The sequence below is a fragment of the Aspergillus heteromorphus genome (genome assembly GCF_003184545.1).
Source record: "Aspergillus heteromorphus CBS 117.55 chromosome Unknown BO70scaffold_27, whole genome shotgun sequence".
In the NCBI taxonomy this organism is placed as follows: Eukaryota; Fungi; Ascomycota; class Eurotiomycetes; order Eurotiales; family Aspergillaceae; genus Aspergillus; species Aspergillus heteromorphus.
Genome location: NW_020290432.1, coordinates 122245 through 146661, shown reverse-complemented (window position 1 = coordinate 146661; position 24417 = coordinate 122245). Strand labels below are relative to the sequence as shown.

General features: G+C 53.2%; 6 protein-coding genes across 6 annotated transcripts; 3 read left to right on the top strand and 3 right to left on the bottom strand.

Moving 5' to 3' along the window:
• Positions 1-33: 33 nt before the first annotated feature.
• On the top strand, positions 34-1857 carry pkaC (cAMP-dependent protein kinase catalytic subunit pkaC; the record flags this gene model as incomplete). The annotated part of the gene is made up of 4 exons (XM_025547349.1): positions 34-810; positions 870-1123; positions 1185-1559; positions 1633-1857. 4 exons carry the CDS (start codon positions 34-36, stop codon positions 1658-1660), a joined length of 1434 nt encoding a protein of 477 aa, XP_025396243.1. The 3' UTR covers positions 1661-1857.
• Positions 1858-2676: 819 nt separating this feature from the next.
• On the bottom strand, positions 2677-3410 carry tim13 (protein translocase subunit TIM13). The gene is made up of 2 exons (XM_025543962.1): positions 3226-3410; positions 2677-3122 (listed from the first exon to the last, which is right to left on the bottom strand). Exons 1-2 carry the CDS (start codon positions 3331-3333, stop codon positions 2904-2906), a joined length of 327 nt encoding a protein of 108 aa, XP_025396242.1. The 5' UTR covers positions 3334-3410; the 3' UTR covers positions 2677-2903.
• Positions 3411-3585: 175 nt separating this feature from the next.
• Positions 3586-5403, top strand: BO70DRAFT_365047 (legume-like lectin family protein). The gene is made up of 6 exons (XM_025543961.1): positions 3586-4054; positions 4111-4134; positions 4227-4297; positions 4381-4462; positions 4516-4776; positions 4832-5403. Exons 1-6 carry the CDS (start codon positions 3956-3958, stop codon positions 5261-5263), a joined length of 969 nt encoding a protein of 322 aa, XP_025396241.1. The 5' UTR covers positions 3586-3955; the 3' UTR covers positions 5264-5403.
• A 211-nt stretch (positions 5404-5614) lies between these two features.
• BO70DRAFT_414337 (uncharacterized protein) lies at positions 5615-6617 on the bottom strand (the record flags this gene model as incomplete). Its single annotated transcript, XM_025547348.1, has 1 exon — positions 5615-6617. A coding segment is annotated over one exon (837 nt), but the record flags the coding sequence as incomplete, so codon positions are not given.
• A 766-nt stretch (positions 6618-7383) lies between these two features.
• Positions 7384-8850, top strand: BO70DRAFT_365046 (PRCC domain-containing protein). The gene has a single exon (XM_025543960.1). It carries the CDS (start codon positions 7455-7457, stop codon positions 8685-8687), a length of 1233 nt encoding a protein of 410 aa, XP_025396239.1. The 5' UTR covers positions 7384-7454; the 3' UTR covers positions 8688-8850.
• An 85-nt stretch (positions 8851-8935) lies between these two features.
• BO70DRAFT_414311 (AAA family ATPase midasin) lies at positions 8936-23881 on the bottom strand. Its single transcript, XM_025547347.1, has 3 exons — positions 22090-23881; positions 15925-22005; positions 8936-15863 (listed from the first exon to the last, which is right to left on the bottom strand). Exons 1-3 carry the CDS (start codon positions 23872-23874, stop codon positions 9048-9050), a joined length of 14682 nt encoding a protein of 4893 aa, XP_025396238.1. The 5' UTR covers positions 23875-23881; the 3' UTR covers positions 8936-9047.
• Between the last annotated feature and the right edge of the window lie 536 nt (positions 23882-24417).

Here is a 24417-nt window from a genome sequence, read left to right as displayed (position 1 = left end):
TTTTTTACCCCCAGTCTCACTGCCGTGTTCTCAATGCCTAGTCTAGGAGGCCTGTTGAAAAAACGGCGGACGAAAGATTCGCAGACCCTCTCCAAAGAGCTGGAAGCCGGTTCGGCCCAGACGCAGACGTCACCAAACGCTGCCGAAGACCACCACCACCACCACCTTCTTCATCATCACCACCACCACCATCAACCCGCCACCAATTCTGGCACCACCACCACCACCACCACCACCACCAACCCCGCGACGCACCCTCAACAGCACGCCACCAACCAGCCCAATCAACCCTCCGGAGCAGAGAAATCCAGCGAGGATCAAGCTGCCTCCATGCAATCCGTGACGCACGCCTCGCCGACTGCCCACCCTAGTACTGGCACTGCCAATGCGGCTAGCATTCAGAATATAATCCACTCCTCCCAGCCAGCCGGCGCCATGCAATCGGGCGCCAACAGCCATGCACAGCAGCAGACCCAGAACGCCAGCCGTGATGCCCGCACCACCAAGGGCAAGTACTCGCTGGAGGATTTCACCCTCCAGCGCACCCTCGGCACCGGCAGTTTTGGCCGCGTCCATCTGGTGCAGTCGAAGCACAACCACCGCTTCTACGCAGTCAAGGTGCTGAAGAAGGCGCAAGTGGTCAAGATGAAACAGATCGAGCACACCAACGACGAGCGACGCATGTTGAATCGCGTGCGGCACCCCTTCCTGATCACGCTGTGGGGCACATGGCAGGATTCGCGCAACTTGTACATGGTCATGGACTTCGTAGAGGGAGGAGAACTGTTCAGTCTGCTCCGCAAGTCGCAGGTGGGTTGCGCTCGTCGCTCGGCACCACCGTACAAGCTGACCCCGTGGATCTTGTCTAGCGATTCCCCAACCCGGTCGCCAAGTTCTATGCCGCCGAAGTCACCCTCGCGCTGGAATACCTTCATCAGCAGCAGATCATCTATCGCGATCTGAAACCGGAGAACCTGCTGTTGGATCGCCACGGTCATCTGAAGATTACCGACTTTGGATTCGCCAAGGAGGTCCCCGACATCACCTGGACCCTTTGCGGTACCCCCGATTATCTGGCCCCCGAGGTGGTTTCCTCCAAAGGCTACAACAAGTCGGTCGACTGGTAAGATTGCCTGTGTTCCAGTTCCGATTTGACCTCGGGCGGACTGGCTGACAACGTCAAGGTGGTCGCTAGGAATCTTGATCTTTGAAATGCTCTGCGGCTTCACACCGTTCTGGGACAGCGGCTCCCCAGTCAAGATCTACGAGAACATCCTGCGCGGGAGAGTCAAGTACCCGCCCTACTTGCACCCGGACGCCGTGGATTTGCTGTCCCAACTGATCACGTCCGATTTGACCAAGCGCCTGGGCAATCTCCATGGCGGTTCCGATGATGTGAAGAACCACCCTTGGTTTGCGGAGGTCACCTGGGATCGCCTCGCCCGGAAAGACATCGACGCTCCGTATGTGCCTCCGATCCGGGGTGGACAAGGAGATGCCAGTCAGTACGACCGCTATCCGGAAGAGACCGAACAGTATGGCATGACTGGAGACGACCAGTATGTGCTCCCCTTGACACTTTCCTTGCTTATTTTCATAAATTCGATTACTAACCGCAGCTGCTATGCACAGGCATGGTCACTTGTTCCCCGACTTTTAGTGCCGCTATGAGTTATGATGGAATGATTGTCTCGATCCAGACATGGGATCGAATTGATCGACGACACTGCGAGTCTTGAAAAAACAGGGTTTCCTCTTTCTAGACCTCACCTGGGCTACCCATGGTAGCAGTGGTTGGAGCCACGTCCGACCATTCTTTGATTTTCTCTATACGTCGGTTTTCTCGTTGATATGATCGCTGGCCGACCGGCCTTGGCTGCGTTCGACGTAGAGCATACATGCAAGGGCGCCGTCGTTGTTGACGGCTTGCCCCGGGTCATCTCTTCGCAAATACGCCATGGGTTCCATCTGCTTTGTTTTCCCTCGTTCCAACTTTCGCAGTCTGCATATATGCTTTGTCCATGTTCCCGCGCACGGGGGGTTCTAGAGTGGGATGACACGACTCGGATCTCCGGTGCCTGCGTCTGGTTGGGCTTTTACTCTCGTCTATATTTCATCGCTTTTGGCCGGGCAGGAGGGGTGTTTGCGGTGGTGTTTGTGCTGGAAAGCTTCGGGGGCTCTGTGTTCTGTGTTATGTATGCCGACCGAATCCGCTGTTGACTGGTGGATTGCGGGTGGTCAGTTGCGTCCATCATTTCTTTCTATCTCCTGCTTATTGAGAGTCTCATATTGTGCCAATATCGGGGGGCTACTTCTGGGTCTCTTGATGTCTTATTTTTTTTTCATCCCTTTTATCTTTCCCACCATCGGAGGCAACTGTATAATGTACATACTTGAGGTTTTTTTTTTTTTCTTTCCCATTTCAATAAAAGTAGGCATTGAATCCTTTCACTGTACTGTAGCAGTTGATGGGGCTCAGCCATTGCAGTATAACCGGCAATGGCAAACCCGGAACTTTTTTGTTTCTAACATTCTCCGTAGAGTGACTCCCCGAAACCCAAACTGCCCTTATTATACACAACACAAATATCATGACAGCGGACGCTTCATAGTAAGAACAAAAAGTGAAGAACCCCCTCCCCCCTCCCCCCTCCCCTCCCCTCCCCCCTCCCCTCCCCGAACTTCAACGCGAGGTGAGTCAATCATCATCTTCATCATCCAACATCCAACAGGACAGGCAAAAGAGAAGATGTGAGAGGGAAGAGAGGAGGAGGGAGATAATCCTCCACTCGATCCCCATACACAGATATGGTAATACACTACTACTCCAACCCGATCGATTCATCGACCGGTTCCCGGTTCCAGTTCCGGTTCCTATTTTGTATCTCCGTCCGGTTTCTTGTTTACTCGGAAGAAGGCGTCCCGAAGGCGTTCATGGCGGCGACGTCTTGCCCGGCGAGCTTCTTCTGTTCACTGGCGAGACGAACACCGTACGTCCGGCTGGTGGTGTTCCAGAAGGAGATGTACTTCTCCATGCACTGGGACAGACAGGTCTGGTCGCGGGAGGTGAGGGAGGAGCCGGGCCGGGGGATGCAGTGCGCGAAGCAGTGCTCGTTCACTTTCTGTGGAGCAATTGTTAGATACCATGTTTGTTGATTCGTTTCTTTTGGTCCCGCGGGGGGAGGTGGGGGGGTGTTCAGGGATTCAGGGTTGAGTTGCTCGTACGGAGATCAGTTGCCGGGCGTTGTTCATGGCCGCTTCTTGTTGGATCTGATTGATCAGGGCCACCTTCTGGTTCGCCGGGGCGGGCGCGTCGCTGCCGAAGAGAGCCATTGTGCGGTTGTGTTTGTGTGGGTGTGGGCGTGTAGCGGGCGTGTAGTGGGAGAATAGATGACGTTTGAGGTTCTGAATGGCGGACAGGATCTTTTCGAGCTTCTCTCGCCGACGGAGGGAAAGGCATGTGGCTGGAGAGGGGAGGGAGTGCCGGGCTCGGCGCCACACCTCGGCAGCTGCGCCACACCAGCGGCGATGTGGACACTTGGAGTTCTTCCCATTATTATTCCCATGTTTATACTTGACGTCGATCTCTGATCTGTTCCCCTCCACTTACTTACCTTTCTTCCCCGGTGTTCCGCTCTTTCTTTCATTCTCCTCCTCCGCCTACCCTTTTCTCACCTCGCAATTGACCGCTCGTCCTGCTTCGCTTGATCTCTGGTTGATGTCCCGGTGACAATTGACCATCCCACCATCCCGCGGTTCTACACGTACAGCATCTGGTTGACTGTTGGAGAGCGAGCGCCCTTGCTTTTGTTAGCTGCAGTCTATCGTTCCCATATCGCGGACAGTCATCAACCCATACGTCTACGTTCTTTTCGCGATCGTTCGTCTTGAATTTGTATCGAAAGCTTTCGCCGCACCGCAACCCCCTCCCACGTCACCTCGATCCTCGTGAATAATGCTGCTTCCGCGGCTTTCGTCCCTCCTGTGCCTGGCTGGCTTGGCCAGCGTGCCTGTCGCCAGCGCCTATGATGGCGATGACATCAAGAGCATTCCTGTATGTACGCTCCGGTTATTAGAGATGGGGCCTTGTTGCTAATCAGTCGGTAATAGCTTCGCACTCACAGTCTTCAACCGGTGGGTTCACCTGACACTCACTTGCTTTCCTTTCCCCTATCGCTCAGCCGATGGAGTCGCCGTCCGTGCAGTCCCATTAACGCTCCTAACAGCCATACTTGGATTCCGACTTCCAAAGCCGCTGGTTCGATTTTGGTGGTGACACGATAATCCGTGCCGACCAGTACGTGGCCCTCCCTCTCTCTCTCTCTCTCTCTCCCCGCCCGCACCGCATTCGGGGGCTTCCTGCTGAACTATCCGTCCTAGATACATCCGTCTTACGTCCGATCGGCCATCGCAGCAGGGATGGATCTTCTCGCGCGTCCCTCTTACCGCGACGAACTGGGAGGTTGGTTGATTGATTGATTGCCGGAAACTTAACGGTTCTGATATTTTGCGTAGATCGAGGTCGAGTTCAAGATCGAGGGCTCGGGCAACTTGCATGGCGATGGCTTCGCCATGTGGCTCACCAAGCAGCGCGCCACCCAGGGCCCCGTCTTCGGGTCCACGGATAACTTCGACGGTCTGGGTATCTTCTTCGACACCTACAAGAACAACCGCCCCGGTACTTCCTTCCCCTACGTCATGGCCATGATGGGCGACGGCCAGACTACCTACGACCAGGCCCACGATGGAAAGGCTAATGAGTTGGCCGGATGCTCGGTAAGTGGAGCGGTGTATATCATTTCATGTCCTGTAATGTCTAACGGTTGCATAGGCTCGCGGTCTGCGAAGCGCCTCGGTCCCCACCAAGGCCCGTCTGACCTACTTCCAGGACAAGTCTCTCACTCTGGACCTGCAGTACAAGTCCGAGGAAAGCTGGATCAACTGCTTCGAACTCACTGCTCCGGAAACCAACATCGCCATTCCCTCCGTCGCCTACCTCGGCTTCTCCGCCGAGACCGGTGAACTGAGCGACAGCCACGACATCATCTCCGTCAAGGCCCAGAACCTCTACGGCACTGGAGGCAGCAACGGCGGTAGCGGCAAGGGACGCCCCAAGGATTCGAGCCGCGTCAAGCGCCGCAAGCAGAAGGGCGGCAGCTGGGGTTGGTTCCTGTTCAAGGCCGTGCTTCTTATTGCTGTCTTTGCCGCTGCTTACATTGGTTGGACCGCCTACCGGACCAAGACCCGGTACTCGCGCTTCTAGTCGCTGTCGGTCGGGGTAAAGTGAATCAGAAATCACAAATCAGAAATCAAGAAAAAAACAAGAGTTTATTATTCTTCTCTCCGCATTTTGCATAGCCGTGTCCGTGTCCGTGTCTGTGTTTTTTTTTTTTTTTTTTTTTTGTTTGTGTTCGTGTTCCTGTATCCATGGGGCTTCCTTCCTTCGTTAACACGAATCAAAAGTTGATGACCCATGATCTGTTGTAGTATGTCTGTGGAGATTAGGATGTATATGCTGCCCAAACCCTTATCAGCCCACTCTGTATAGTACAGCAGCGCCTTTTCCTCGCGTAGTCGATTAGTTTGGGTCAGCTTATGTGACGAGATAATCAGATAGGAAGGTGAGAGATATACTGCATAGTACTAGCAAAGCTGACCTAGCTCATATAAAATAACAAAAAGGGTGGGTGGGTATCATATAACACTAATAACTCCATGCATGTGCGTGCCGAATGCCCGTCACTGTACATCCCAGACCAGGATATATCAATATCAAACCATCAAGATGGCGTCTGCTTCTTCCGCTCCTCATTCCACATATGATCCACGATCTGAAATACCTCCGTGACACTGCGCATGACGGCCTCATCGATCCCCTTCCCCAGCCCCCCATACCGATGCTGGATCTTATCCGGATGCCACCGCACCCGCTCCGTCTTCAAGGTCGCCAACAGGCTCCCCTCCCCATCGCCATCCCCATCAGCACCCCTAGCACCCGGACACCGTCTCAAAAACTCCTCCACCTTCTCCCTACAAACATCCCTCCTCTTCCCCGACTCCACCGGCCAAAACACCAACTCCCGAAACCCATCCCCCTCCTCTTTACCCCCCTCCCTCCTAGCATCCAACCACGCCCAAGCCCTAGCATATTCCACCCAAGCCTCCCCCAAGCCCTCCCCTCCTCCTCTCCCTCCCCTCCTCAAACTCCCCTCCACCTCCACCTGAAACCTCATCCTCTCGGCCTCCCGTCTCTCCTCGCGCCTCTTCTTCCGCATCCGCTCGCCCCGCACCCGCTCCTGCTCCGCGAGCATCCCCTCCCGCGTCCGCTCCCACATCTTGCTCCGCACGTACGCCACGTACTCCTCCTCGTCCATCATCTCGAGTTCCCCCGTGGCCGGGTTGGGGGTCGTGGGCACGGCGTACGTGTGGATCGGTTGCCCGTAGACGGATTCCCAGTATGAGGCGCCTTCGTCGTCGCCGAGCGCGTCGAAAAGGCTTTCGCGGAAGGCGGTGCTGGGGGATATACGGCCGGTGGGGTTGGATGGAGGATATTGGGGAGATTGGGGGGTGATTGAGGGGTGTTGGTGGCGGTGGTTGTGGTGGTTGTGGTGGTGGGACGAGAGCGTTTGGAGCGGTGGGGAGGGCGAGGGGGCGTGAGCTGCGCGAGTGTTTGTCGGTGTGGTGGGAGGAGCGGTGTTTGCGTTTCGTGGGGTCTTTGAAGCGGAATCTGCTAGAGCGGGAGTGGTGGGTTTGTGTGTTTTCAGCGGTGGTGGTGGTGGTGTTTGTAGTTGTGGTGTGGGTGTTGGAGGTTGCAGGTGGAGGGTCCCTGGGGGTGGTTATCCCCGGGGAAGTGGCTGGTGAGGCCATTTTGGTCGTTCGCGGTGGACGGCGACTGAAGAAGAATTGTGGGAGGGGTTATGTTGTGATTCAGGGCGTCATTGCTGGTCTGAGTGATGACTGAGTAGGGTTGTGATGGTGGTTTCGCGCAGGAGTTGGTTGGTTCGCGATCCGCTAACCAGGAAGGAGGGCAGGAAGAAGGATCGGGGAAATTGAGCTGGTTAGTCAGCTTTTTCTTTATCTTATCTGATCATCTGGGGTTGGGCTTGATGATGTCACTTGGGCTTCGATGGGGGGGGGGGGGGGGGGGGAAGGATTGGTTTTCATGGGGGTTTACTCCATATTGATTGATTTAATCAAGAGTTCAAGAGTCATATATCTATCTCCATGACGATGAACGATGGAAAGATAATTGAATGAACGGTGTTTCCTATATTGATCTGATCTGTGCACGAAACATACGCACTATTACTAATCCGCATAACCTCCCCTCGCTCACAGCTCCGTACCGCCGCAAATCACTGCTGTAGTACGCCGTACGGAGTACTGACTGACATCGCCGCATCCCAATCCCCATCCCATCACCAAACACACTCAACACCCAACCACCCGCAACCATGGCCCTGGTCGCCTACTCCGACTCAGAAGGCTCCGACTCCGAGCCCGAGACCACCGTCCCACACCCCCCTTCTCAAAAACCCACCTCAACACCCTCCACCACCAGCACCGCAGCCTCCACCAGCGCAAACTTCCCCTCCATTGTCGACCGCAGCAACCCGCGCAAAATCCTCGTCGCCCTCCCGGACATCAAGCCCGACCGGAACGACAGCGCAGATGGTCCCGCGCCGAAAAAGCCCCGGCTAGGTGGCGCGGGCGGAGCCTTCTCGGGCTTCAATTCGCTGTTACCTGCGCCGAAGAAACCCGCCGCCAGCGCGGAGATGAAGAAAGCGCCGGCTCGCAAGATATTCAGTCTGAAGACGGGCGCGACACCGGGATTCGATCGGGCGGCTGATGCGGAGATGCGCAATGAGCAGGCGTTTGGGATGTTGGGCGCGGAGGGTAAGGGTGGTAATGATGGTGATGGTGATGATGACGAGACAATACCGAAGGCGGGGAGTTTGAGGGAGGATGGTGATGGATCGAAGGAGGCGGAGGTTCAGATGAAGAAACCGGAGGAGGTCAAGCTGAAGGGGAACCCGATGATGTTCAAGCCGTTGTCTGTGGGTCGGGCGTCGCAGCAGAAGAAAAGGAAGATAGTACCGGCGAAGCCGGTGAGCGAGACACTGCCTGTTAGGGAACAGTCTGCCCCCGTGCAGCAAGCAGCTCCTGCTCCCGCTCCAGTGAAACCGAAGATCAGCCTCTTCTCGCTGTCGGCGGAGGACTCCTCTTCCACCACAACGGCGAGCACCCGAGCGACGGACACGACCTACGAACCGCTGGTATACACCGCCAACCCCGGCGCGGCGCCTGCCGGCCCTGAGCCGGAACCTGAGGGCTCAAGCTTCGCCGAACAGCCCGCCATGGCGTCTGGTCAAACGCTTGGTAACATCGCAGATGACCTGAATCTATCAAAGGCACAGCGCCGGCATCTGTTCGGACGGGATGGCGGCTCGGCCACCTCGCGCGTGATCCAGTTCAACACGGACAAGGAGTACGCGGCGAACCAGGAGATGGCCCACAGTACGGACATGGCGGCTGCGCAGCATAACCCCGTCCGTGCGATTGCGCCTGGAAAGCATTCCCTGCAGCAGCTGGTCAATGCGGCGCATTCACAGCGGGATGCCTTGGAGGAGAGCTTTGCGGCTGGGAAGAGGAACAAGAAGGAGGCTGGGTCGAAGTATGGCTGGTGATTGGGCTAGCCTGATTTTGTGTTGTTGTTTAATAAAGTTGCCAACGTTGGATACCAAAGGTGCAGTGTATGTATCTTGCGGTTTGCATGGGAATGGGAGTTTGATATGCTACTTCTGGGTTTTTTTGCAACATAGAATTTAGCCGATTGCTATCGTCACATTGGTCTACAAAATCGTACATGGTGGTGTAAAGCTAAAGAAAAGGCGATGGGTAAAAGGCTGCATGAACTAAATAAACGATCTATGAATTCTTTTGTAGCCATCTATACTTAAGGCTCAAGGCTGCTATATACAAAAAATCAAAGAAAATGCTAATCCAAACTTTTCTCCCACGTGTCACATAGTCCCGACCACAATAGTCTAAGACGATACATCAACAACCTCCGCAAACCATTGTTTCAACGCCGTAGCCAAAACAGCCGGTAACTCCCTAACATCACGCACAACGAGATAGTAAGGGAATGGGAATCCTTCCAGATACTTCTTCATCTTCAACTTCATCTCTCCCGTGCCGGACTCATCAGGCTCGAAGCTGGCCTGACTGAGGTCCATGATAGAGCTGCCCTTGACGGCATCGACGATGATGAACACGATCATGATGCGCTCCTCCTGAGCCTGTCGCACAAGACGCTGGATAGTCTCGTGGTCCTCGCAGATACCATCGGAGATGATCAGTTCCAGTTGCCAGAGGTCCGCGTTGCCACCTGCGGGCGACTGCTTCCAGCGAGCTTCCCGGAACAAGGCGATGGAATCCGCAATCAGCTTGCGCACGTTGGTGCCGGTTTGCTGGTAGCTGAAGTGCTGGAAGACTTGGGTTCCAGCCTCCGAGGAGAACGGTTTGCCGAATTCGTGCGCGACCCGGACGTGGTCTTCACTACCGAAGCCGAGGACGCACAGGTCTCCGACTTCGAGCATGCTGAGACTCTTCGCGACCAGGGCGAGGGTCTCGAATGCGAGCTGCCCACTTCCACTCTCCAGCATGGACTTACTGTCGTCGACAGCAAGCATGATCTGGTAGTTGCGCTTCGAGGGAATAGAGCGGCGCATCCAGATCTTGTCGCGCTTGTACTGGGAGGCGATGTACGGGATAATGCGCTTGATATTGAGGCGCTTTCCCGTACGGAAATCACCCCGGAGCTTGGTGGCGAGCGTTGGCGCAAGGATCAGGCGTAGCTGTTCGGTCAGAGAGAGAGACAGGTCGGTGGTGGCGGATTCGTAGTATGACCAGAGACGTTGGGCTTCGTCGCGAGGCGTGAGGGGAGGGAGAGTGGAGGATAGATGGATGGCTGCTAGATGAGCGTCGACCTCATCCAGTTCCTCGTTGATCTCCTGCTGCCCAACCGCATCGGTTGTCCGTTCCTGGGTGTGGGAGCTACCGGGAATCATGGCTCCGGCCGTCTGGGATTCTGAAGGAACGCCCTGGTCCAACTGCATCTCATCCTCCAGCTGGTTTTCGGGAACATCCTCACGGTCGTCAGTAACATCAGGCAGCATGTCATTGCCTTCAGGTTTGACATCCGACTCAACACCCTGTTTCTGATCGAGAGCCTTTGCTTGGTCTTCGCTGGCCTGACCTAATGCTTGGGTGTCTGCCACGTCGTCTTGGTCCGCAAGATGTTCGAAGTCGGCATCCGCCATGTCCGTGTCCTGGGGCATAGTTTCCTGAGACTCGTCCTCCTGTTTCGAAGCCTCCATGATCTCCTTCTGTCGGCGATGCCATTGTTCGAGAACATCGCCCAGCTTCTTGAAGGCTTGTAACTGAGGATCTTGGGAATCCGCATCGTCGTTTGCGCCACCGGCATCCTGGTGCCTTTGGTTTTCGTCTCCATCTTGGGCTGCGCCGGTCTGTTGTTCTTTGTCGGCAGAAGGATCTTTCGAGCCATCCTCTTGCTGTGCATTGCCCGACTCGCCCTTCTCTTGGTTCTGGTCTTGATCGGCTCCTAGTCCGCCATTTACAGCCTCGCTAGGGGCCACTTCTTCTCCAGCCGCCTCAGTCTCGTCGCGCTGGGTCAGGAAGTCGTCTTTCTGCTCTTCCTCTTCCTCTGCCTCCTCGCCAGCTTCATTCGCTTCTTCGGTGCCCTCGCCTTCGTTAGTCTCCATTGCCTCCTCATCCGGCATGCCCTCCTCCGTCTGTTCGGGCTCCTGATCCTCTCCAGTTTGCTCCATAGCATCGTCTTCGAGAGCATCCTTTCCATCCATCTGCTGATCATCATCCTCTGCAGGAGGAAGGTCGTCCATGTCATCAAGACCATCATCACTCTCACCACCTTCCTCCTCGCCCTTCTCGTCGCCATCAAGCTGCATCTCATCTGGAAGCTCAAGGGCGTCTTCCTCCTTTGCATGAGGGTCCGTCACGTCCATATCCTCACGTCCCACTGCTTCACCTTCTTCGTCGGGGTTTTCTTCGCCCTCCTCATCTTCCTCCTCCTCGGCATTCTCATCCTTCTCCGCGTTTTCACCTTCCTTGGCCTTTTCCTTCTCGGGTGCTGCGGTCTGTTCGTCAGACTGAGTCTCGCCCTTGCCTTCTTGCGTTTCCGTCTCCTTTTGCGTCTCATCGCGTTCACCATCCCACATCTTCTCATCGACCGCCGAGGCATCGAGATCATCAACGCTGCCTACCTCCTCGTCCATATCACCATCCTCTTCCTCAGATCCGCTTTCCTCATCTTGATCATCCCCTTCCTTGCGCTCGCCCTCCTCGCCTTGCATTTCCTCTTGATCCATGTTCACCGCATCTTCCGAGTTTTCAATGTCATCTTTAGACTCGCCCTTCTCCTCCTGAGCAAGCTCTGTCAGGTCCTCGTCATCCCCGACATCCTTGCTGATGTCTTCGGCTCCCTCTCCTTCTCCCAATCCAGTTCCGCTCTCGAGCTTTCCAGACTTGCTTTCTTCCGTAGATGCTTCACCTGGAGTGCAGAAACCTTCCGATGCAATTTGACCGAATGACTTGGCGAGTATGTAAGTCATTTTGCATGCCTCGCGGTGGACAGTCAGGTACCGTTCCACGATGTCTTTGCAAATGTGGTGATACTTGTTCATGATTGGTAGCAAGCTCGCCACGAATGCAATAGCAAAAGGCATGCTCGGGGTGGAACGAGTCTGGAGATGCTGGAGCTTCTCAAGAACAGATTCGAGGGAAGTTCTGATACCCGGGATATGGAGAGCCTTGAGAGCCTTGGTGAAGAACTCGTCACTACGAGACAATGAGCCAGGAGAGGCAAGCAGTGAGGGGATGTCCTTCAGCTTTTGAAGGCTGACAAGAATCCTGTCGACTGTGGCAACAAGTCCGGCATCGAACTCTTCAATGGACAGGGTAGCCTCGTCAAGTTCAATGTCAGACGACATAGCATTGACCTTCGCCCAAGGAACAATCTGGCCTAGAACAAAGGATAGATCCGGACGCTCTTCGGCCCAGTTTGTGAGATTGGCGCCCAACTTCTCCAAGGATGCAGAAGCCTCCTCGAGTGTTCTCTTGTGCAACTGCGAGGAAACTCCAAGGGGTAGTTCGGGAAGGCTGCCCAGAGACGTCCTGAGACGATCGAACGTGTCCTTCCAAGCCTGCAGACTTTGGGAGATGCTTGTCGAGTTAATGCCAGAGAACTTTGCGTGCAAACCAATGACTGTGACGGCGACTCCAAGGATAGGTGCCAACCATGCCACGGCCCTAGCTATCTCCTGGCTCTCATTCGGCAGTTCTGGGTGGGCCTTGAAGAATGAAGAAGAGTCGGAGGTCCATAGGTTTGAAACCGTGAGAAGGGTCGATTGCAGTGCTGTTAGATCAGAAAGCGCAGGGGAGATTGAAGCCCTCTGTTTCCGGGCGAGAGATAGCAGGTGTTCGATGGATCCCGAACTTCTGGAAATTTCCACGTTGCTGAGGTCCTCCGAGTAGTTGCGCGCTGCGAGGCGAACACGTGGAAGCAAGTCCAAGAGCCTGTGGAAGTAAAGGTCAGAGTTTCTGACCAAGCCTGATGCTGCCGTGCCGGCTTCAAATGCCGGGGTGGTCGCAAGAATTTGCGCAACAGAGGCTTGGGTTTCAATCAAGGTGGTACTAGCGCTCCGCTTCACACCCATCTCCAGCAGCTGTCGCAAAGTATCCGCGTATAAACGACGCTTTTGGACCTTGAGATGTTGAACATCCTCTTTGTTCTCCTCGGTCAATGTTTTCGGTGTCTGCGACTTGAGTTCCTGAATACTTTCGATGACAAACTTGACAAACGCATCGAGATCTCCGGCAATATCAAATTCAGGGGGGATCGAGGTATACAACTGCATCATGCTGCTAGCGGTGGCATCCGGGTTCTTGAATCGAGGCGGTCTGTCGGCCCAAGCCTTCTCTTCCTTATGACACATGGCGAGTGCTTCGGGGAACACGGTGGAAGCCAGAACAACATCGTTCTGGGTCGAACTGGAATCCTCGTTGTCATCCGGCATATCCTGTTCCAGGATAGGCTGCGCGGGTTGTGCCAATGCCGCTCGGTACTTGCGGACAAGGTTGAACAATTTGTTGTGAGACTTCCGAGCACTTGCTTTGAGCGCGACAATGTTAGTGTCCTTCCAGCTAGCCAGCTGGATCTGCTCCTTGATATCTTTCTCAAGAGCTGATCGTTTTTCGGCCAACGGCTTCTGAACAGAAGGCTCAAACTGTCTGTAGTGCACAAGGAAGTTGTCGAGGGCAGAAACAAGCAGACTCAAAGACGGGAAGTCTTGGACGTAAAGCGAGAGCAGAGACTGGAAGTTCTTCACAAGTCGAAGGCGCTCACTGTATTGGCCAAGAGTTGATGAGTTGAAGAATTGCTCCAGCGTGGCAGTGATCTCCTGGACATGTTCGGACAGCTCCATTTCGCCCGATTCTGCGATTTGGAGCGGAGCCCGAATCATAGCCTCGTACGCAATGAACCACCAAGAGCTCACATCTTGAGTGCACTTGTCATTCTCAATATCCAGAAGCTTTGCCCAAGTCGTCAGCTCAAGTCGCCGCCAACTGATAGTCAAGCTTGTGATTTCGTCGTACAAAGAAGCCGCCGAGAACTCCCGGCTTGCTACAAGCTGCCATTCATGGACAAGAGCATGGAGTTTTTCAAGCTTAGTGATGAACTTCGCGACAGGCTCAGAGTGCTTGAACTTGAGAATCTCTCCACAGCACAGTATGACATCCGCGAGCACTGCGTGGTCCGGCCAGGACTTCTGGATTTGGGCAAACCGAGCCCTCGTAGACAGGGTCAAAGTGACAAGCTTCTTCGCTTCACCTAGGTTGGCGTCCACATAGAAGTTGTATTTGTCTGCAGTGGGAGTGTCGCCTACTTTGAGAGAGTCTTCCAGAAGCAAGAGAATACCGGAAAGCTGGCCATTTGGATCAGCATCCGACACAGAATTATTTTTCTCCGACCATGTCGAACCCAGCAACAGGGAGGCCTGCTTGACGTAGCTTGACAACGCCTCCTCGCGGTGTTCAGACTGGAAGAGTTTGGCATGCAGTGATCGGAGTCGGACGGAGATTGCCTTGGGATCAAAGCGACCAGGCGTTTTACCTTCCTCTTCTTCCTCTTCGGCAGCGTCATCTTCGTAAGTGGGGAAAAGCTCGCGGAGCTCGTTTTCGTCAACTTCTTCGCTATCCTCCCAGGAGCCCTTGTAATGGTATAGTTCTGACTTTCGAGCTTCTTCCTCTTGGTCTTCCCGCAGCTTGGCTTTCCACAGAACGTGGAATTGTTCGAACAAGTGGCGAAGGGTCTCCCGCCCAGCCTGAGTGTGGATGATTCCCTGATCGGCATTCTCTGCTAATTGCAGGGTAGACAGTTCGTGGAACCACAAATCGGTATCGCGGACTGATCCGGTCTCCGATCTTTGCCTGCTGGCTCCAACAATGGGATGGATGAGTCCTCCAAGGAATGGCGTGGTCTCCCTGATAGCGTTGAGTAATTGTTTGCCGCTTGACTGGCGAGATTGGCTGGAAGAAAGGTAAAGTCCCAAGTCGAGGATCTGGAGGAAACGGACAACAGGTGTCGTGATGTCGTCGTAAGACCGATAGTTTGCACTGAGACGATGGCTGAGCTGACGAGCGTTATCACGGAGCAGGTCAATCATTCGCTGCGACTCTGCGTTGCCTTCGCTTGCTGCAACCACAATCTCTTCAGGGCGCCGATCAAGGACCGACTTCACCAGACTTGAAAACTCTCCGTGAAGAATATTGGTCTCCGAAATTGTCGGTCTGGTGACAGACGAAGGGGGAGGAGCTGAGCCAAGATCGTGCAACTCTTTCTGCAGCATTTCAAGACGTACGCTAGACGACTGACCAGAAAACCCAACCTCAAAGGAAGATATGGCGTCGGACTTTTCTGTAAGCTCCAATGAACGTTGCGCGTGTCTCTTTCTCCGTACAACGAGGCCCAAAGACGGATCGAATGGCTTGTCTGGGACAAATAGCCGCAGGAAGATGACAGCCAGCTGAACAATTGCTGCTCCAGTGGTTTCCATGGGGGTTGCCCTCTGCTGCATATCAACTGCCAGCGAAGAAATGAGTCTTGGGAGATACTCTTTCGCGAACTTCTTGAAGTAATGATCTCCGGGCAAGCTCGTTGACAGACGGATTTCTGGCAGCGTCGGGCCATCGTACAATCCTTTCTCTTCGATAATACGCAGAACATTAACCAGCTGCTCCAGTGATTGTGACTCAAAAAAGTCTCCGTGGAGGATGGCAAGCTCCAGTGTAAGCTTCGCCATGAGCTTCCGAAGGACCATAAGTTGATCCATACCAATATCCCGGCTCGTTAGAGTCAATGCTTTGGAAAGCATCTTCTTTTCAACCTCGAGGGAATCCATCTGGCCCAAGCTCGTAGAGCCGATGAAAGTCAATCTCTTCAAGAGCGATAGCGATACAGTGCCACTAATAGCGGAGCCGAGCACTGACGAATGCTCGGTGCCCGAAAACAGAGAAAGCTTATGGAGGATATTGGGGATTTGGCTCTGCAGGCTCGACCCATCCAAAGGTCGGGCGACACGACCGGCAAGCAATGGCAGGATTGCCCGAATGACCTCGTCGCCGCAGGTTTGGCCCTTGACTAGAGAAGATATGTCATGGTACTGACACAAAGCCTCGAATTCGGCCGAAAAGTAAGGGCGCGGTGTCGAATCAGCGTCATGCACGGCGGCTGCCAATTCTGCAACTGTTTGTCGCAGGCCCTAAGAATTGTAAGTATTAAAGATGAGGAGCTATACGGAAAGCCACAATGAGAATACTTACTTGAATGGGATATCCTTCATCAGCGCCACTCAGAAGGATAGCTTCTTGACCGCCAATCAGAGAATCGCGCACCTGACTCAATTGAGACAGACCCAGGTGAGTCTTCGTGGCAATTTGTGTGAAATCAGACGCGATGCTCTCCAATTCTAACAGGGATCTCAACTGGTCTTGAGTCGAAGGAGTCGCGGGTCTCCATGATTCCCAAAGTCTTTGCATGCTCAGTCCTGTCGTCAATGCCCAGTTTTCTTGGAACCGACTAAGAGCTTGAGACAGAGCAAAAGCCAGTTGCTTTAATGGGGCCCAGGATTCAAAGAGCGAAGCGCACAGCTCCTTGCCAACTTGGAGGTAAATCTGGAATTCGCCCTGATCCACTTCAGTTGCTGCCGTCAATTTGAAAACATCGGTGGTGAAGTCGACAATAGCTCGAAGGGCGCGCACGATGTCCGGGGTCTGGAGGGCATCATGACCCAGACTCTGGATGAAGTCGTACACTGCTTGGCCACAATCAGACAGGAATGAGGCCACTGGCTGTGTTGCATCCTTCATCAAAGAGGGTATTCTTCCTGAAGCCAAAGACCGCTCTAACCGACTCATCTGGCTTGGCTTGAGCAATTTTCCTGATTCATCCGCTCGCAATAAGCCCTGCCTTAAACGATGCAAATCAAGCTTGTACTCCTGTAAGTGCGCCAAAACCATGAGCCACGCTAGAGGTACGTCTTGATGCAAGATTGAAGCCAATGGCTCGTTGACTAGAGGATGAATAGGCTGCAAGGTTCCCTGCATGGAAAAAGAAGCATGGCCTACCACGACTTCTTTTTTGGCAATCTCGAAAGGTTTGCATGCAGAGTTATCATGTATCGCGGACACATACCGATCCAACGCGGAAGCAAAAGAGTCCCTCGCGTTCGAACCATACTGCGGCGTCAGACTCAACGCTCGCTGCAGATATGACAGGTCGGCGACCGAGAGATGGTCCAAGGAAACCTCATGTAGGATGTCCGTGATTCCTTCGCTGCCCGCGGAAAGATCGAGTTCCCAAACCGACCTGAGACGGTACAGAGAAGACTGTGAGGTATAAGCGGGCATGGATGGGCTAACAAAATCATTGTTTTCCTGCGGCAATAAGCATATCTCGACGCATCGATTACGCATCGCACGAGAGAGTTCACCATGACGAGAGTCCATCGTAAGGAACAGCCTGAAATTGGGATGAGGCCTAATGACACGGGCATTGCCATCCTCAGTACGTTGTTCGTTGAGGATGAGGGTTCCATTCGGTTCTGTAAGAGAGTTCAACCTGTCAAGAACGGACGGGTTGCACAGATTGGCATTGTCAAGGACAACCCAATGCCCATGCTGGACGGCGCGTGTCAAGACACCCTCAGTCCATTCAAATCCAACTTTCATATTATCAGACTGCTGGGTAACCTTCAACAAACGTTGTGTCCGGTCGAAGAGCTTCTCAAGTGCAGCCTGAGGACAAGATTGGCACAGCGCTTGGAGTGATAAACAGATAGCATCCAGCGGAACATCTGAGGAATGCAACTGTTCATACAGCTGGAGGAAAATCGGGGCCGTGGTCATCGTCTCTTCCCCTGCATAGGCAGAAATGACGTGCTTTCGGAGAAACAGGGAAATATCGTGTACAAGAGACGAAATTTCCCTTCTGTAGTCAATCTGTTCAAACCCACCAACCAGGTCCATGGTATCAGTATCAGCGCTGAGAGCCAATTCCACTAGGCTTGCCCCATTCACGGCAGCGAGCTTTCTGATTAGGGTCGTCTTGCCACATCCAGACGGGCCGACTAAGATACTCGGCCACGCCTGTTCTATGCAAAGCATGAGCGACTCCAAAATAGAAACGTCGCCTGGCAATATCCTCATCTGCGGGTCTGCTGTCTCCTGCAAGAGCATGTCCCTTTGCATGATACCCAGTCCAACCTGCAGGTGGTCTGATGTGAGGTTGTGGTAGTAGCTTTTGGCGTGTGTCGAAGCGTTGCTGAAGACCTGCTTATACAGACGAGAAACCAACTGACGGTCCTCCTCACTCCTGAATCTCTGGGAGATGACGACCTCGAGGAAGTTCTGGGTGGGTATCTGCAAGCTTCCACGATCTGCCAACTGGAGCCATCTTTGGATATCTCGCAGGTTGACTTCCCAGGGTCCGCCAACAGCGCCTAAGCGTCGGTTCTGGATAGCCTTGTTGAGAAGAGAAACAAACTCAACTAGGCCCTCAGTCTGCTCGGTGGAACTACCGGGGAAAAGCTTGGCGCAGATTCTCTTCAAGTCAGTATCCGTGAAGCTGTCGGCATAAACCACGGTGAATCTGTTGACGAAAGATGCGGGAAGTCCCTTTCTGCCGCCACCTTGATGGTGTGGGTTTTGCGCGGCGAAAAGAACAAAGTTGGGATGTCTTTTGAATGTTTGGTCAAGCTCAGCGACATACACCATCTGGCGGTGATCTAAGCAAGCATTGAGACCCTCGAGAACCGACTGGGATGCCAAGTTCATTTCATCTAGTAGAACCCAGTCACCACGTTGCATTGCTTGCAAAAATGGCGCATCTCGCCAGGCGAATTGGCCAACGTCGCCGCCTTCCACAGGGACATCTGAACCAAAGAGATCCGTGAGGTCCGTTTGCTCTGAAAGATTGATACGTGTAAGGGGCTTCCCAAGGGCTCTCGCAATTGCAGTGACGAGCGTTGTTTTGCCGACACCGGGGCTACCCTCGAGCAGAATTGGCTTTGGCAACTGTAAACCTCGAGCAATCCTGACAGAGTTGGCAATGGTAGTAGGTGCATCCATAATGAATTCAGGATCCGGCATCGAATCGCTGTTCATTGGGAGATGGAAAGGCCCGACACGCAGGGAGGAACCTTCAATGTCGACTGTTGACTTCTGGAGATAGATTGCCGAAGCGTCAACATCGAAAAGCTCATGGATCTTGTCCAGGCACAGCTGACGGTTCCCTTCAAGGTTGTGCAGCGCTGTTGCAAGCATCGCCGCAGGGTTCGCACCAAGTGTGTCTATGAACACCATCGCAGCACCCTGAACTATCGCAAACAATGGATCTGAGTTTTGGCACCTATTGACAAATTCAACCCAGGCAAGGAGATCACGGAGAGAGAGCGACGAAGTCGTGGAGTTTTGAAACACCCCCTTGAACCACTTTGCAAACTGCAACATACCCCGAGGGATGTTCTCCATGCCCACATTAAGCTTGCTTTGGAGAATCGGCAGGATGTCCTCATCTTCTGAAAGCTGGGGCGCCCATATTTCGGTCATTCGGTTTCGAAGAGCGGCAGAAAGTTCGCGCTTTCCATAGTCTCCTCCAGGATTCATCGTAGAGAGAAACTGGAAGCCCTCGTCGGCAACGACCATAGAATCGATCGGCCCTTTTTCGGCAAGAAGAATGGACCGATGGGGCTCCAGAACACTGTTCAGTCTTTCCAAAACAGAGTCATCTGCGAGAGAAATCTCATCAAGAAGGAAGAACTGGCCAGTCTTCATCGCCGTGATTAGACTTCCATCGGACCATTCGAACAAAGCATTTGAGCGCGCAATGTTCTTTTCGATGCGCAAAACGAGTTCAGAGTCTAGGATTTGAAGCTGGTCCGCGGTGATGGCGCCGAAAGCCTGCTTTAATTCCTCAAGGGACTTCGACTCGGCATTCTCTTCTCCAATAAGAGTTTGCAAGTCACTTAGCAACTGACCCTCAATCGCCGCCCTATTTCTTACAGGTCTTTGAGCACCTATAAGATCTCCGGTTTCCAAGTTTACATGGGCATTGACAATGAGCAGTTGCTTTCTGCAGATCTCTGCAACAGCTTGACAAAGCTGAGTTTTTCCGCAACCAGTCTCGCCAACGAGCAGAACAGGCTCGTTGTTCTCAAGCGCAGTTGAAACGAGTACGAAAAGTCTCCTCATCGCCTGTGTCCAGACAATACCTGGAGCTAACTGCGAAAGATGAGGTGCACGTTTCTCCATCGCCGAAGAGCTATATATGACATCTTCGTCGATGCGAACCTTCATCACCTCTTCAATCACACCCTTGACAGCGGCCCTTTCCTGTGGATTCCGCACTCGCTCTGCAAGCAGCATGAATCCATTGATTGCCAATTGTTCACGGTCGTCAGCCTGTCGAAGAGCCCATCGGAAGAGATCACGCAATGTAGCGAAGCTGTTCTTTTGTTCAAACAGTCGATTTGACTGACGCAACAGAGACAGCTTCCGGTAAACCGAGACAATTCTAGTGCAGAAAGAAGGCGCAATCTGAGAACGCTCTTTCAAAATGAATTCGAGTTCGCTTTCTGGTATGTCGTCGAAATGAAGCTCCAAGAATCGATTCCTGAAAGCGCGCGACAACACCTTTCTGCCACCGTAAAGACCAGCAGGATTCTGGGTCGCAAAGAGCATGAAGCTGGGGTGCGGATGCACTACTTCCTGTGTCTCCGGTATAAAAAGCTCACGGTTATCATCTAGAAGTCGGTTCATGGCTTCCAGAACGTCCGAAGGCGCTAAGTTAAGTTCATCGAGGACGATCCAATATCCGTTTCTGAGTGCCTCGACTAGGACACCTTCCTGGTAGCGAAGAGTCCCATCGTCGCCAGAAACATACGTTCCCAGATATTCTTGGAGGTCGGTATGCTCGTGGTTGTTGATCCGAACAAACTTATTCCCAGACACTTTAGCAAGGTACTCGATCATACTTGTTTTTCCGGCGGACGTCGGGCCCTGCAGCAAGACTGGGAATCGGCGCGTGGAGCTTGCTCTGACTAGGTTCTTCAAGTTCTTCTCTATGAAGGGAGTGATAATGTAGTGCGGCTGCTCTTCGGAAGTCAAATGGCCTCGACGCATCCAGTAATGCTTGAACTGAACATAGTCGTTGCCATCGTCCGGTGGTCTGGGCGTTTGACCGAGAAGCGCTCTGGAATTCTTTACGTTGCTAAAGATATGCCTCTCTATCAGAGGCATCAACAGCCTCTCCGACTCTTGACTGAGAACGGTCAAAAAGCTCATAGAGAATCCTTCGTATAATGCGCGCCGCAAACCGTAAACATGCGCATGGTCAGTGACATAGACGAGTGCCCGGACAAGAGTTCTGATGCTGAAGTGTGGACGTTGTCCAGCACCATCCGTCAGTTTGTTATCGTTGCTAAGCTTCTTCGTCTCCATGTAGAGTTGCGCAAGATCTGGCACGGCTCTGGAATCGCTCAGCGCCAAGTCACCGAGGTACTTATGAATCAAGGACAGCAAATCGTCCAATTCACTATCCGGAGATTGCACGTAGAATTCAGTGAACCGTGACCGGAGACCAGGGGGCAGGTCCTTTTTTCCTGCGTCTGTTGCGGGATTCATCGCACCAAAGATGCGGAAGTCGGGGTGCCCAAACACGCGTTCAACATCACCAGCTTCAGAAAGCAGCACGGACGGAGAACCCTCGCTACCGTGATGCAGAAGACTGGCAATATTCTCAAGCGTATCAGGCGACGCCAGGTTCACTTCGTCAAGCAAGACCCACTCGCCGTTTCGTAGAGCCCGGACGATTTTACCCTGGACAAAAGCAAATGCGAACTTAGCATCCCCCTGAGAGACCTGGGACTCGAAATCGTTCAGCTGCGCCGCAAATCTTTCCCACCGCTGCCGGAGAAACTGATACTTGGGCGAATCCAGTTTTCTCTTCTTTGTGGGCTGCTCCTCTGCGCCTTCAGTGGAACCTTGTCCCGATTTGAACACACCATCGGCCAGTCGAACGGCCTCATGCCACAGATTGACTAGACGAACCCAGTTTGCTGCGGCAACACTCTTCGCAACGGATACCAAGAATTTTTGGTTCTTCTTTGCGGAGAATGTGAGCTCGAACAAGGAAACGAACTCGTCGTGCATAGGAACAGCCATTGTCCGGATATTGACGGGTTTGAAGCCTCCCAACAAATCAGTGCTCTCACTCTGTTGCGACAAGTTCACAACTGTCAGCTTCTGACGCATAAGATTGGCGAGCTGCTGGATCACGGTCGTTTTACCGATACCAGTTTCTCCGACAAGGAGGACAGGCTCAGCCATCTGCACAGCACCAGCGACCTGTTCCATCAGCCCTAGAGCAGCCCTTGTGGAAGCGAAGCGAGATGACGCAGCAGCAGCTTTTGAGATAGACCCACTCGGGACCTTGATCTTTCGGCAAACTTCTCTCCCAAGGGTAATGTTGTTCCCTTGATCAGAATACAAAGGTGTCCGCTCGTGAAGGCAGAATCGTGCTCGCTGAGGGGAGATCTGGAGAGCTTCCGCAACAACCAGAGCTAGGGTGTCCGCCATATTCTTTTCTGGTATATACTTCAAGAAGATATCGACAAAATCCAAGAAAATTTCATCCTCAGCGCCCTCTGTAGTAGGCTCGTAGCCAGTCTTTGCGCCGAGTCGCTCCAATCTTCTATGTAAGCGGCTGCAAAGTTTGATTAGATCACGGAGACCTGGTGTCCGTCCTTGAGAGCTTTTGATTGCAAGGCTGCCGTGGAAGGAGGAACAAAGTCTCTGGTAGACATCCATGATGGTAGGAACCCGAGATTCAAGCAGAGGAAATTTGCTTCTGATCACCTCTTGAATCTCGTCTATTGTGAGAGAGTCGACTTGCACTCTTTGCCAGAGCCTGCTTCCCAGCACGGTAGTGCTTGGAGCTATCTCTTCACCGGCGATATTGTACGACGATTTCATGGTTGCAATAATCTTGAACCCTTCGGCGCACTTAATTTTTTCTCTCCTGCTGGCTATTGTCAGCTCTCCCCGCTCAATGATGGGGAGGATTAGACCGATAACCTCGGAGGGGGCGCGGTCCAGATCTTCGATCAAGATCCAGCGACCTTCTCTGGCAGCCTTGGTCAAGACACCAGGCTGCCACGAAAAGGACCCTGTGGCAGGTGAAGTGGAGTACATCCCAAGAAGACTTTTAGCATCGGTTTGTTCATTCAAATGCAATGTGACCATAGATTCGGACTGGCCCATCGTCGCAGCAACATCATTTATCAAGGTGGTCTTCCCGGAGTTTGGCAAGCCTACCAGTAGAATAGGCTCTGGGGAGATCAAGGCGGCGGCAATCTTTCGTAGGTTACCCACGGCGGTGGGTGTTCTAACAACGGAAGACGGGGCAGGCTGCGTGCCTTGTTGCCGAGGAATAAGGACACCACAAACCTCGGCGGTTCTGTCGGTGAAGTATTCCCTCAGCATCTCAACTTGCGACAGGCTTTCCGACAGGGACCTAGCCGATCGTGCGACTTGGGCCTGCTTCTCCAAGATATTCCACCGACGTTCTTCCCACAGGCCGAGGCAGCGGTAATCAATTGTGATGCCTTCCCATTCACCTTCAATAATGTCATCTGCGAATTTCGCCCTAATTATATCCTCTGTAGCGGCATCCGCTGCGCGCATGTACATGGCAAAGCATCGAATCGCCAGATAACACACGGATGGGTCTCGGTGTCGGAAGAGAGACTGGAGGCGTGACGGCGAAACGGCTTTCGAGAAAGCCTCGGTGTCGTAAGAAAGAAGTCTAAAGATTGCTAACAGCAGGGCGCGGATTGTAGCATCGTTCATTTGTAGTAGCGTCTGCTCGTCGGACGCAGCCAAAGCCGACAGAGGTCCAGCCCGAGACATGGCATATTGGCTTGCAAAAGACCGTAGATATGGCGCAAGCGGTAGGACTCGTGAAAATGCGGAAATAACATCGACCTGGTCGACCTGGGACTCGGACAGGAGCCACCGTGCGGTCAGATCCACGAAGATCGGTTCGTATAGGCAAAAGAAGCCTTCTGTGCATCTCGGCCTCAACGCGCCAACCGCAAGCGCATTCAAGTATTGTGTTCCGGAGGCCGTACGAATGAGTTCCGCAATCTCATTCGGAACCTGTGCAAAGAGTTGGGACTCGTTAAGAGTCCCCTCGTAGGCCGGTCTAGCATCCATGCTGAACCCAACCGCCAAAGGAACCCTGGTGGTGAGTAGGGAGAGAAAAGAGCTCGCCAATGGCTGCACTTTTTTTTTCCTTCAAGATCGTTTTCTGCCACCGCATTTCTGGCGCGGGCCCCACCGTGAGCCCCTCACCGCCTTGGCCGGCCGCGGAGGTCAGGCCAAGGCTCTAACCGCAGTACGACATAGAACAAGTCCTCCAGTTGTCAGGAACACTGGGGAGATTCCCAATTGATAATAATGAATGATTGTGCTCAAGACCATAAGTCTTGTATCAAACTTAACACAACCTCAAAGCACATGTGTTTCATATCGCTAATCAATTAGCTCAGGCCATCAAGAAATACAGCAGAGGTTATTACGGTATTCACTGGCAATTTCTAAAATTAGATGTGGTTGTGCTATCTGGCACTTCATACGTTCGTGATATAGCTGTATTCTCAGGCTGCTTCTCATTTTACTTATAAAGCATGAGCCTCTCTTTGAGTTCTAGGTAAATGGTTGTGTAGTCCTCCAATTTACACTAAATCCTTGTTGTAT